The sequence below is a fragment of the Macaca thibetana genome, chromosome 9, assembly GCF_024542745.1.
Source record: "Macaca thibetana thibetana isolate TM-01 chromosome 9, ASM2454274v1, whole genome shotgun sequence".
NCBI lineage: Eukaryota > Metazoa > Chordata > Mammalia > Primates > Cercopithecidae > Macaca > Macaca thibetana.
Window position 1 is genome coordinate 53,853,294 of NC_065586.1, and position 13,452 is coordinate 53,866,745.

At 50.3% G+C, this 13,452-nt stretch overlaps 1 protein-coding gene across 1 annotated transcript; it reads left to right on the forward strand.

Moving 5' to 3' along the window:
- The first annotated feature begins 1,718 nt into the window (after positions 1–1,718).
- SFTPD (surfactant protein D) lies at positions 1,719–12,032 on the forward strand. The gene is made up of 8 exons (XM_050803505.1): positions 1,719–2,013; positions 3,184–3,385; positions 6,980–7,096; positions 7,339–7,455; positions 7,773–7,889; positions 8,331–8,447; positions 9,057–9,140; positions 11,543–12,032. Exons 2-8 carry the CDS (start codon positions 3,187–3,189, stop codon positions 11,917–11,919), a joined length of 1,128 nt encoding a protein of 375 aa, XP_050659462.1. The 5' UTR covers positions 1,719–2,013; positions 3,184–3,186; the 3' UTR covers positions 11,920–12,032.
- Positions 12,033–13,452: the final 1,420 nt, after the last annotated feature.

Here is a 13,452-nt window from a genome sequence, read left to right on the forward strand (position 1 = left end):
GACAGATATTAAAAAACAAAAACAAAATAGAATTTCTAGAAATAAAAATTTATTGAAGGAACTATAAAATATAGTTGAAACCTTTAACAAAAGACTAGACCAAGCAGAAGAAATAATTTCAGAAGCTGAAGGACAGTCATTTGAATTAACCTAGTCAGACAGAAATAAAGAAAAAATAAATTTTTTAAAACGAACAAAGACTTTGAAAAATACAGAATTATGTAAAGTTACCGAACATACAATATATAGACATTCTTGAGGGAGAAGAAAAAAATTAAAAGCTTAGCAAATCTATTTAAGGAAATAATTCAGGAAAACTTCCCTGGTCTTGCTAGAGAATTAGACATCCAGATAGAAGATACTCAGAGAACATCTGGAAGATGCTCTACAAGAGAAACCTGATAAAGGCATATTGTCATCAGACTTTCTAAAGTCAATGCGAAGGAAAACATCCTAAAAGCAGCACCAGAGAAATGTCTAATCTATAAAGGAAAACCCAACAGACTAACAATGGACTTCTTAGCAGAAACCTTGCAAGCCAGAAGAGATTGAGGTCTTATGTTTAATCTTCTTAAACAAAAATCCTTCCAGTCAAGAATTTTGTATCCTGCTAAACTAAGCTGCATAAATGAAGGAGAAATAAAGTTTTTCCCATACAAACAAATGCAAAGGGAATTTGTCACCACTAGACCAGCACTACAAGAAATGCTTAAAGTTCTAAACATGGAAATGAATGGATAGTACTCCCCATCAAAAAAGCACATTAAAGTGAAAAACTCACAGATTATATAAAGCAATTACACAATTGAGACTAAAAAGCAACTGGGTAACAATTATCATGACAGGAACAAAACATCACATATCAATATTAACCTTGATCATAAATGGAGTAAATGTTCCACTTAAAAGACACAGATTGGAGATGGGTGTGATGGCTTACACTTGTAATCTCAGAACTTCAGTAGGCTGAGGCAGGAGAATTGCTTGAGACCAGGAGTTTGAGACCAGCGTGGGCAACATAGCGAGACCCCATCTCTGTAAAAAATTAAAAAGAAAAATTAGCCAAGTGTGATCATGCTCACCTGTAGTCCTAGCTACTTAGGAGGCTGAGGCAGGACAATTACTTGAGCCCAGGAGTTTGAGGCTGCAGTGAGCTATAAATGCATTATGGCACTGTAGTCTGGGTAACAGAGTGAGACTATCTCAAAAAAAAAAAGTAGATAGATATAGACTAGAAGATTGGATAAGAGTAGCATCAGCTCAGGGGTCCTAACTAGTCATGAGAGCAGTGCACAAGACAAACAGTAGCTAAGAGAACAGGGAGAACAAGCCTGAACAAGGCAAGGCAGAGGTCTGCTAAGGGAAATCCATCCCATAAAAGACAAGTGAGGCAGGGACTCTCTGAGGCCTAAAGCAGCATGCAAAAGAGCAAGTCTTTCCAGGTGGCAGCTCCCTAACTGCTGCCACTACATGCTGCTGCCTCTGCAGCCACTCTACCTGCCCCACCCCTGCCCAGGTATTTCAAGCAGCTCTCAGCTCTTTCCCAATATCTGGGCAGTGCTGTTGAGATAAAGGAAGAGGAGAGGTAGACACAGTGGGTCTTGACTCTTAAGATCTGCAGTTGTGAGTTCCTTTTGCAATCACTGTAGGTCATTGTGCAACTTGCTGGTTTCCGGACTCCTGATTTCTAGACATCTATAAAATACAGACACTAATGATGCCACTTAACTCACAGAGCTGCAGTAAGAAGGGTGCAGATGAGATCAAGGCCTGATAGTGCTCTGCAAACTATAGTGATGGATGTGCATAGTGTTGTGAATATCAGTGGCAGGTTTCCAGAACGCAGGTGGGGATAAGAGTGAGTGAGTCAATAAAAGAAGAAAATTGCCCCACTTCTTGAAGGGAGTTTTTGGGGCTGGGCAGCTCAGGGTACAGGGCAGGCATAAATAGTGAGTGCCTGCCAAGCAAAGTCTAGTTTGTTTGGAGCTCCTGGGGCCTAAGAAGAAGAAACCTGTAAGTGTCTCTGTTCTTGCCTTCTTTTTATTTTCTCCACATCCTGCAAATATCCCCCTGCCAATCTGGGCAGTTCGACCTATTGGTGTGGAGGGTCTGTGTAGCTGTTTTGGTCTAGGATGCATGGATGTGGGAGGTGGGGAGCACAGGAGGTCTTACGGTGCTCTTCTGTCCCTTATTCAGTGGCCTCAGCCCAGGGGAGGATTTGCTTTCTGAGCTGGGGGTGCACAGGGTGGAAGAGTGGGTATGATACCATATAGACCTGGGATGCCACAGTGCGGAAGCTTCGGGTGGAAATATGCAATTCTAATTTCTCTCTAGGCTCTTTTCTGTCCTGATTTCTTCAGAAAGGACAGTGGAAGAGAGACAAACCCAGGGGCCTACAGGCCTGGGTTCTAAACCCATCTTGGTGCCAACTGCCTGTGGAAAAGCAGGGCAAACGTGTTTTTCTCATAGCTTCGGGTCTTTACTTTAAAAAATATACTTACTGGAGTAGGTCTCTGATTTTCCAATCCATGTTCAGAGGAGACACCCTTTTCAATGAAATAGTGCTCCAAAAGCTTAGGATAAACTGGGCACTGCAGGGGTTGAGGGGGACTACGACTCTGCCTACTCCTTCTGCTGCCCCAGCTAAGATGCCTCATCTGAGATGCCTCATCTGAATCTTGGGTCTGAAAACCCGGGTCTGCCCTCTCTAAGGGTTCTTCAAGCCACAGTGGCTGCTGGTGCCTTCTGTGCTATCTTGAGCCTGTAGACAGAATGCCTATTGCTTTTCATTCTTCCCCAGAATCAGACATAAGGCCCCAGGGTTGAGGCAGCTGCAGGGCACAGAACACTGCCCTTGCCCTGGCCTGGGTCTGGCCCTTGGTGCTCATGATTGAGCCTCTGCCAGAACAGGTGCAGCCAGGTAGCTGCTGCTGGCAGTGAACTCACCCAGGTGTTTCTAGAGACGACCAGGATACCTGAGGAAGAGGTGAATTCAAAATTGAAAGAGGCTAGTGAGAAATAGGGGTCATCCACAACCCAGAATCACCAGCAGTCGGAGAAGAAAGCACTCCTCTGGGCAGGAAGCCCCCCACTTGCTACCACCCCAGTTGGCCTGGTGACCCCTTTCTTTGCACTAGTCCCTCTGGCTTTGTTCCTTTGTTCTCTTTCTGTTCACCTCTCCAGGCCATGCTGCTCTTCCTCCTCTCTGCACTGGTCCTGCTCACACAGTCCCTGGGCTACCTGGAAGCAGACATGAAGACCTACTCCCAAAGAACAGCGCCCAGTGCTTGCACCCTGGTCATGTGTAGCTCAGTGGAGAGTGGCCTGCCTGGTCGTGATGGACGGGATGGGAGAGAGGGCCCTCGGGGCGAGAAGGGGGACCCAGGTAGTGTGGGGCCCTGGGCTTATCCTGCTGGGGAGGAATGGTCATTGGAATTGTAACCAGCCCAGCAACTCTGGGTACTTTCTTATGCAAGTTTGGAGATGTGTTTCTTCCTCCCAAGAAGGCGAGTTCCACACTGCTCCACCAGCTGGCAAACAAGTGGCTGTGCTGAGCCCCCATGTGCCTCTTCCAGTACCCAACTGCCCTAGCTCCTCCTCTAGGATCCCCGGATCCTTCCCATCCCAAGAGCAAACAAACAGTGGTAAATTACTGATATTTGGGGCCTTCTAGAGCCCTGTACCAGCAGTTAGCAGTTGTTCATTCCAATTAAATGATGCCTGTGCAGGACATTAAATATTTTAAATATTTAGTTAGACACCACTGCATGAAGGGTGGGAAAAAATGGGGCTCCATGGCTCCATTCTCAAGCCTAATCAAGAGGATTTGCTCTAATACATTACAGGGAGAGAAAAGGAACTCACATTTCTTTGTCCACCCCCGTGCCTGGGCATTCACTTGAGTAGTTCATTTAATCCTCCCAAGAGTCTTACAGGGGACATATTAATCTCCTTTGACAGGTAAGAAAATGATGATGCAGAGAGGCTAAGTAACAACCATTCTGGAGGTGGAAAGGACGAAGGCTCTGCATCAGGCTGGCCTGGGCTTTACTGCTGGCTCCATCTCTACACCTGGGCGAGCCCCTCAGTGTCACTGAGTCTGTTTTTTTATCTGGTAATGAGAATGATATCTAGCACCCAGTGATGAATAATTGAGCCAAAGGCTTTATTTTTTATTGAGTCTTTGGGATAAAGTTGCATTTCCTGCTGTATCAAATAGGTGAATTATCTTGAGCTTAGCAGAGGTACTGATAAGTAAGGGAATTGTCCCTGGAAATACTGCTCCCCGCTTGTAGGGAAGGATCTGGGTCTTACTGGCAAGAAAGGAGAATTCCATGAGCCGGCAGCATGAAGCAAGGGACCTCTGTGACACTGGGCAGGGCTTCAAAGGGATCACATACAGTCTTTAACTTTCCGGAAAGACGAAGCAACATCCCCAGGCTTTGTGGGGTAAGGGACAAGTGAGCATCTGCCTGTCCCTTACAGACAGAAAGTGGCTTCCAATGTGAATGGGATGGGGCTTGGGGAGGGCTGCCCAGGGAGGAATCTCAGAATGGGGGTGGGTTTTGCCTTGGCAGCTCTTTCTCAGAGACTCCCAATTCAGTGTGGCTTCCAGTCGGACCCCGGATTTGAATCTCAGGGATCTTTCCCACAATGGCTCTGGGAGCTTGCCGCCTGAAGCATGGTCATGGTCTCCCTTCCCCACACATGTGCCTCAACCCATGCACATTCCAGGGCCTGGCTTTGGGTCAGTACTTGGACAGAGGACAGTGCACAGTGGGGCTGCAGGATGAGGCTCCACTCTGGTTCCTCAATTGCGGTCTCTCCAGTCACCCCGCTGTTATAGGTCTGAGGGCTGGGTTCCCTCCGAACCCTCAGGATTCCCAGAATCCACCCAGAATAAGTCTGTGTGGGGCCAAAGTCTGTGCTCGTGACCAACACCCCTGCAGAGTTGGAAGCATGTGGTCCCCAGAACCTACTACGAGGAAAATTGGGCCTTGAAAGAAGAGATCTTTGAGCAGGGGTGGAGGGTGGAGCTTGAGTCACTCTGGTAACACCCCCGACATATCATGGAGGGTAAATATGACCCAGATCCTGCCTTTGGGGGGAGCAATCCTTATTCCTCAGCACCTCCAGCATTCCTGCTCAGCAATATTCCATGGGGGAGTCCCTCCAGGGATGCTTATCTCCCCTGGACAAATCACACACCTTACAGCAGCCCATGAGTCCCGGCAGGACCACCCTGTACCCCTGCTGCTCCTCTGACTTTGGTGCCCCCACCCTTACTCAGCTCCAACTACTTAGCTCCTTTCTGGCCCTCGGCCATGCTCAGCCTCCTCCCTCCTTGGGGGCTTGCCATTTGCTCTTCTTATAGCTGTCCCTGCAGCTCACACTTCACCTCCTTCAGGGCTTTACTCCCCGATCACCCTCGCAGTGAGGTGCTCCCCGACCACCCTACCAAAAACAGACCCTACCCCCAACACACCCTATGCTTTACTTTTCCCTGTGGCATTATATCTAACATACCATATGTTGTACATTTTGAATGTTTTATTATCTGTTTCTTTGAGATAGAGTTGAAGCTCTCCAGATAAGGGCTGTTTATCCCCAGTATTTAGGACAGTGCCTGGCATGTATTAGAGGCTCCAGAGATATTTGTGGAATGAGTGAATGGAAGATGGAAGGGGAGGAGGAATTTTAGGAGTCAAAACAGCCAAAAGGCTGGGCCATAAAGCTCCACTTCAGGTGGCACTCGGGTGCAGGGCTAGGTCTCTGGGGACACTAAGATACACAATGAGTGTTTTGAAAGGCACGGGAAAGCATTTGGGGAGGTGCCCCTCCTCCATCCCAGTGCTCTCATGGCCTCCATAGTTTGTGTACCAAGAACAAGTGGGCTGTAACGCTCCCTTCTGGAGAGTGGTGTTTTTCTCTTGGTCCATCTTCCTGCTGCCAGCTTGGCCAGGATGAGGCCCAAGTGAGGCTCCACCTGGGGTCAGGACATCCTGCCTTGAGCACAATGTGCTGTTGGGTGTCGGGGTTGGGGCCCATCCTATAACCCTCTGTGCTTCCATTTCATCCCTAATAAGGATTGTAACCAACGGACGGACCCAGGGCATGAAATTCCACTGGGCGTGGAATTCAGATGTTTCCAGGTGGTGATGCTGCTGGGATACGCCAGCACATACTCTTCCACCCATCCAGCAAATTCACCCACAAACATATGCTTGCTTGCCATGGAGCCCCGGCCTCCTCTGCCATGGGAGCATGGCTTCCAACTCTGAAATGTCACTTCCTCTCTGCAAATCTCCCTCAATTCTCCTTGCCCTTAAAATCCCACTTTCTCTTTGAGGAAGACAGCTCTGAGTGTGTGAGTGCTGGGGTGGGGATGCTTGGATGAGATAAGGGACACTTCATGCATTGTCTTTCCTCTCCCTTGTCTCACAGTGTATTATGAACCCCCTGCTGAGTAGGACCTGAGGCTAAGCTCAGATTTACATCTGACTTAGTGCTAGGTATAAAGTAGGTGCTGCATAGATGGCTCTTAGTGTACAAATAAATGAGCAAATGGACCAATAACTGAATGAACAAGTTAGCACCACCTGTCTGGTGCCATTTTTGATAGGTTTCCCTGGTGTATATATATATATATAAGGGGAATGCAGAAGTCCATGATCACAGGTAAGAGCTGACAGATTGCCTGCCATCAATGCAATGGCCTTGGGGCAGGGGAAGGAGCACAGCATAGAAGGTCAGACAGGTCTTGGCTTTAATCCACCTCCAACTCTGGAAGGCTTCTTCCTCATCTATAAAATGGGGATGTTGATACCCATTTCCTGGGTCACCACTGGACCCGGGTGTGTGACAGTGGAAGTCTCATGCTCTGCAGAATCCTGAAGGAATGCTGGGGGCTGATCCCGCAGGCAGCTGGCCCTTTCTGGGTCTAGGGCCAGGTCTTTGTCCATTTCTTCTGCTGCTACAGGTTTGCCAGGAGCTGCAGGGAAAGCAGGGATGCCTGGAGAAGCTGGCCCAGTTGGGCCCAAAGGGGACAATGGCTCCATTGGAGAACCTGGACCAAAGGGAGACACCGGGCCAAGTGGTGAGCAACTGGGTGTCGACTTCTGGTGTTTCCCGGTGGTGGTGCAGCTGCGAGGATATGCCAGTGGGCACACACAGAGCCCATCCCAGGAAGAAGGCACTGGGTCATTTCAGGACAGATAGGACCTGCTGTTGGGAGGACAACAATGCTGCCTCCCTCACCTCTGTTATTACCCTCACCTTACTACACTCCTCCTGCCAAGAGGCTTCATTATTACTGACCAGGCTGGTGCTTTTCCTCAGGACCTCCAGGACCTCCTGGTGTGCCTGGTCCAGCTGGAAGAGAAGGTCCCCTGGGGAAGCAGGGGAACATAGGACCTCAGGGCAAGCCAGGCCCAAAAGGAGAAGCTGGGCCCAAAGGTAGGTGGCTGGTCTGTGGCCGACCTAAGACGGGAAAGGAGGAAGGACAAGGGTCCATGATGTGACCCGAGGTGTGCTCAGAGTGCCAGGGAGAGCCCAGACCTCGATGCTGCAAAGGCCTTGCCATGTACCCTCCCAATCCCCACAATTGCAATATTTTCTTCTCACCCTCCACAGAATAGCCCCAGAAAGCAAGGAGAGTCTCCCCACTTCTCTGTCTGACCCTAAAGTTGTGGGCAAAAAGCTCCATTGCTAAGAAAACCACACCTGCTGAACGTACTCTTAGCTGTGTTTGTTCCTGTGTGTTCCTTCCTCAGGAGAAGTCGGTGCCCCTGGCATGCAGGGCTCGGCAGGGGCAAGAGGCCCCGCAGGCCCTAAGGGAGATCGTGGCGTCCCTGGTGAGCGTGGAGCCCCTGGAAATGCAGGGGCAGCAGGTGAGCAGTGGAAAGAGCTGGGCTGAGCTGGGTCCAGTTCTCCTGTGCCTGCTTGGAGCTGTCAATGCCTACCCCCCACCCCCCAACCACCCGTAAAGGCAAAGGTGGCATTGCTGGACTACGGGGAGAATCTGTATCCAAGAAGGGTGCATGAGGGGGCTCTGGGGACGGTTCCTATCTAGGGAGATTGGAGTCCTCAGCAACGGAGAAGTGTGTTCAGGGAAGGTTAGTTGTTGGGTGGCGGGGCAGTTTTACACAGAGGGGTTGATTGCTGCGTGACAGGGACAGTCAGTGTACAGAGAGCTGCATGGCTGGGTATTGGGGACCGCCTATCTATTTCTGGGCAATAAAGATAGTTAATCCATGTGTGGGAAGGTAAAAATGCTAAAAAAAAAAAAAAAAAATGGGTACATAGCTCACCCAGTTCTTCTTTCACCCCAGGGTCTGCTGGAGTCATGGGTCCTCAGGGAAGTCCAGGTGCCAGGGGACCCCCAGGATTGAAAGGGGACAAAGGCGTTCCTGGAGACAAAGGAGCAAAGGGAGAAAGTGGGCTTCCAGGTAAGGTAGCAGCTCCTGGCTCAGGGAAGCCCCGCGGGGCATGGGTGTGCAGAGAGGAAGCCCTCCCCATCCCAGAGGAGGGGTTCTGGGAGGTGTGCCCCATCAATGGCAGCTGGTGGGTGGAACTCAGGAAAGGTGGACAGGCTGGAAGGCAGGAGCACTGGGCTCTGGTCTTAGCCGCTTAGTACTCATGGGAAAGCAACCTGGACAGCTTCTCCATCCGACTATCGGGAAAACTACAACTGCCTTCCCAATTCATAGGACAGATTTGGGCATTAAAAATCCGGTGAATAGGAAACACATGAGTGTGTATTCCTGCCCAGCACCCACCCCCGGCCCCACCCAATGGAGATGCCATTATATTCCAAGACTTTAAAGTCACAGTGCCATCTGGTTCAGTGTTAGTGAAGTACAGGGAGAAATTTGTCCATAGCCGAACCATAAGACATCCTTGCACAGCAGGGGCCAGCTGTGTCAGCAGATGTGGGCTTGCTGTGGGTCAGTCCCACAATATGTGCCCACAACTAGACACCCTTCCCTTGGAGCCCAGACTCTGAGCTCTTCCTTCGCTCTCTGGACAAGTCTACTTGGCCATTTTCTCCCCTCCAGATGTTGCTTCCCTGAGGCAGCAGGTTGAGGCCTTACAGAAACAAGTACAGCACCTCCAGGCTGCTTTCTCTCAGTATAAGAAAGGTGAGTTCCTGGATCTGAACTTGAGCCCAGCACTGGCATTGGGACCCACATTAGATCTCGACCTTGGTTTGGCCTTGGGCTGGGGCTAGACCTTTAGCTGGGCCTGAGGCAGTGCCTGCCCTGGGTCTAGGATGGGAATGAGCTGGGACCTGTGTAGGGCTGGACCTGGGACAGTGGCAGGGAGTAGGGCTCAGGCTGGGATGGGGCTAGAACAAGGCAGCCACCTGCTCCTGGAGCTGGAAGTAGACCCAAGGGGGCAAAGGAGGAGGGTGTGGCCCCTATCACCAGCTCACCAGGCCGGCAGTAGCATAGTCAAGGCCATCAGGCTCCTGAACCACCCACCAACCTCAATGCCACCTGTGCCCTGAGACAAACTGTTGTCCTGAGTCCAGTGCAATTCACTAGAGCCTCTCTCCTGCCTATCCTGTGCTGGTCCCTCTGATAGACAAGGGGCTACCCAACACGGGCTGCATTTCTTACCTCAGAGGGGCCAGGTATGGGAGTGCCCAGTGATGCTGCTGCACATCCCAAGGCAGCACAGAAACCAGATACTGTTCTGGGAGCTAGGACTGGGGTTCTTTTCTGGGGGTACAAGGCAGGTGAGGACCTGACCTTGGTATGTGGCCATCAGGTATCTCACCTTAGACATGCTCCTGGTTCAAACAGGGGGTAGGCTGCTTCTGGGCTCCAGCCACTGCTGGGCTCTGCCTGCAGCTCTGGAGGTGTTTTATAGCAGAGTGTGTGCCCTGACCCTGGAATCCTGAAGATTCAGAGGCCTCCAGGGGCACACACCTGAGGGCCTGGTGCCTTTTTGAATCTCCACATCAGTGCCCAACAGTCCCTCCTCTCCTCTGCCCTTCCTGACATCAGCTTTGAATTCAGGCGGATCTCATTGAGCCAAAAAATAAAAGATAATAGTTTTCTGAAGTAGTAGAGCATAAAGGGCTGACTGGGTGCAACATAGGTTTGGCTTCGAAGTACCCAAGCTCTGAGATGAGAGTTTCAAGCATTTGGTATATCTCTCTTTCTACATATGCTTTAATTCACTCAGAGGCACAGTGACAGAAACACACAGAGGAACACGTCCATATGTATCCACTGCATGTGTGTGCACTTAAACACCATCACTCACTCCACCTTCATCTACATACGTGAGCTCATATGTTGTCTATAAAGCACATACAAATATGCACACACATCCAGATGAACCTTACATACTCCCATGTACCTTTGGATATATGCACATGTATTCAAAGGCATGCCCACATATGTGCATGGCACATAAACCTAGTAATGGTACATGAACTCTTAGGCTGACTTTGTTCAGGGCTGCTCTGGGTGCCACCCTGAGCCCATGGAGAATCTTAAGGACAATGAGTCAGGGTGCAGCCTGCATTCTGAGCAGCCCAACAAAGCCAGGGGCATAGCCTTCCCTGGAGCTTCCAGTCCTTTGCAGAATATTTCCATGCATGGGCCCAGGAGCCACAAGGACAGACCAAAAAGAGATACTTGACATGTCACGCAGGCAATGCTTTTGTGAAGTGAGCCCTCATTTTAGAGACGAGGAAATGGAAACCCTGAAAAGGAAAGTGACTTTCTCTTGCCCACACAACAGCCGTTGCCAGGGTGGATCTGAATGCCTGGTCTTCCAGTTACCACCCAGGGCTGACTCCAGCACTAACTCCATTCCCCTGTGCCTCACTCACACATGCCCTTCAGATGCCCTCCTCCACTCCCTCAGCACCTCCCAGCAGGCTGACTGGCTGGGGCATCACCCACGTGCATACTAATAGGCCGACATGAGGCCAGACCCAGAGCAGAGATTAGCATCTGGCAGCTTTCAGGTGTCCTCCCCTCTTCCTGTCTCTCCCCTTTCCTCACCCCGTCACACAGCAGAGACTCTCTCCGACAACCCCACATCCCCTACTGTTGTACAGGGTGACAGTGGGCTTGTCGCAGGTGTTTTCTGTACTCTCAGAAACTGGCCTGGTCTACACCGTGATCAACTTGGGAAAAGCTGTTCAATTCTACACAGTAATTGAGAAATTGATTCTGGTATATAGCATGTGCCGAAATAGAAAGAGCATGTCTGAGCTTTGGTGTCAGACTGAGTGAGGTTGAATCCCTAACTGCACGTTTGCTGCTTGTGTGACTTTGGGCCTCTTAGCTTCTCTCAACTCCAGTGCTCTCATCTGTAAGTGGCGAAGCATGGTGTCACCTCACAGGGTAGGTCATGGGGCGGGGGCTGTTCTGGAACGTCTCTCTTGCATTCTCTCTGGCATCCTGATGTGGTGCCTGTTTGGGAGGTCTGAGAGGCTCAGGTTGGAGCACAGAGGTCTCAGAGCCCTTGAACTTTGGCCAGGTGATATCACAACCCCAACCTGACTCTCTTCTTCTCCTAGTTGAGCTCTTCCCAAATGGCCAAAGTGTCGGGGAGAAGATTTTCAAGACAGCAGGGTTTGTCAAACCGTTTACGGAGGCACAGCTGGTGTGCACACAGGCTGGTGGGCAGTTGGCCTCTCCACGCTCTGCCGCTGAGAATGCCGCCTTGCAACAGCTGGTCATAGCTCAGAACGAGGCTGCTTTCCTGAGCATGACTGACTCCAAGATGGAAGGCAAGTTCACCTACCCCACAGGAGAGTCCCTGGTCTATTCCAACTGGGCCCCAGGGGAGCCCAACGATGACGGCGGGTCAGAGGACTGTGTGGAGATCTTCACCAATGGCAAGTGGAATGACAGGGCTTGCGGAGAAAAGCGTCTCGTGGTCTGCGAGTTCTGAGTCAACTGGGGTGGGTAGGGCAGTGCTTGGCCCAGGAGTTTGGCCAGGAAGTCAAAGCTTAGACCCTCATGCTGCCAATATCCTAATAAAAAGCTGACCATCTGTGCCGGGAAGGACTTCTCTACAGAACATGGCCAAAAGGCAGGGCTGCTGCAGGACACCGCAGAGTGAAATGCGAGGCTGCCTTCACACTAAAACTCCATTCAGGGGAAGAAGGGGCCAGCCTGCTTTCCCTATAAGTGATAAAAGTGGGTCTCCAATGACCTTCCTGTCCCCAAACCCGATGACTCCCTTTCAGCCCCTTTTCTCAAACCATCAGCTGCATTTGACCCTGCGGATCTCTCCCTCCTCTTTCAAGCACTCCCTCCTCTTTCAAGCACTTCCTCCTCCCAGCTTCATGGATACCCCTCTTGCCTGCTCTGACTTTTTTTTTTTTTTTTTTTTTTTTTGAGACTGGGTCTTACTCTGTCGCCAAGATTGGAGTGCAGTGGTGTGATCTGGGCTCACTGCAAGCTCTGCCTCCCAAGTAGTTGAGATCACAGGCATGAGCCACCAAGTCCAGCTAAGTTTTTGTATTTTTGGTAGAGATGATGTTTCGCCACGTTGCTCAGGCTGGTCTTGAACTCCTAGGCTCAAGTAATCTGCCTGCCTTAGGCTCCCAAAGTGCTGGGACCACAGGCATAGGCCACCGCCCCTGGTCCCTTATTAGTCTTTTTAGCTTGTCCTTCTTTCTCTCCTTGACCACTTAATGGTGTACTGCCGAAGTCTCAGCTCTCAGCTGTCTTCTCTTCTTACACTCACTCCAGAGATGAGATCATCCTGTCCCCTGCTTCAAATTCCTTCTACAGGCTGGTGGCTCCCCCAGGTATATCCCTATTCAGCACCTCTTCCTGAATCCCAGATTCCTCTAGCCAGCTCAGGCTGGAACCCAGGGATAAAAGAAGGCTCCCAGCCTCCATGGCTGCCTCTTATTTCAAGGTCTGAGCTCAGGAAGATGCACAGCATAGCAGGGTGACCTGGCAGAGAATGTCTGCCTCCCCAGCAAGGCCACATGGCCCTGCACTCAGTAGGCCCTTCCTCACCCCTGCACTGCCCAGGATCTCTCTCCATCCCTGCCAACATGACTGCCTCTTGACTAATGGGAGGAGTACCAGCTGCATAATCCTAAAGCTGTCTGAAATCTTAGGGAACTTTGGAACAAAGGGTCTCTGGCCAAGCTCGGTTTTACCTCCAATCCTCTTCTTGCCTGGTGATTCCAGGAATGTTCTTTTCCCACTCAACCTTAGAGATAATCTAGTTAAATCCTCCTCCTCATTTTCCAAATATGAAAACCAAGGCACAGAGAGGGATGAAACTGCAGGGACAAAAGGGGGTGTCAGTGTTACAGTGTTACAGCTGGTTCATTAGCAAGGTCATTTTGACCCTAAAGCCTATACATTTAGGCCATAAATATATAGGCCAAAGATCATGCATATTTAGTTGATTTGACATATTGTCGCACCTAATGATTTAAATGACACCTGTGTTCAAAAG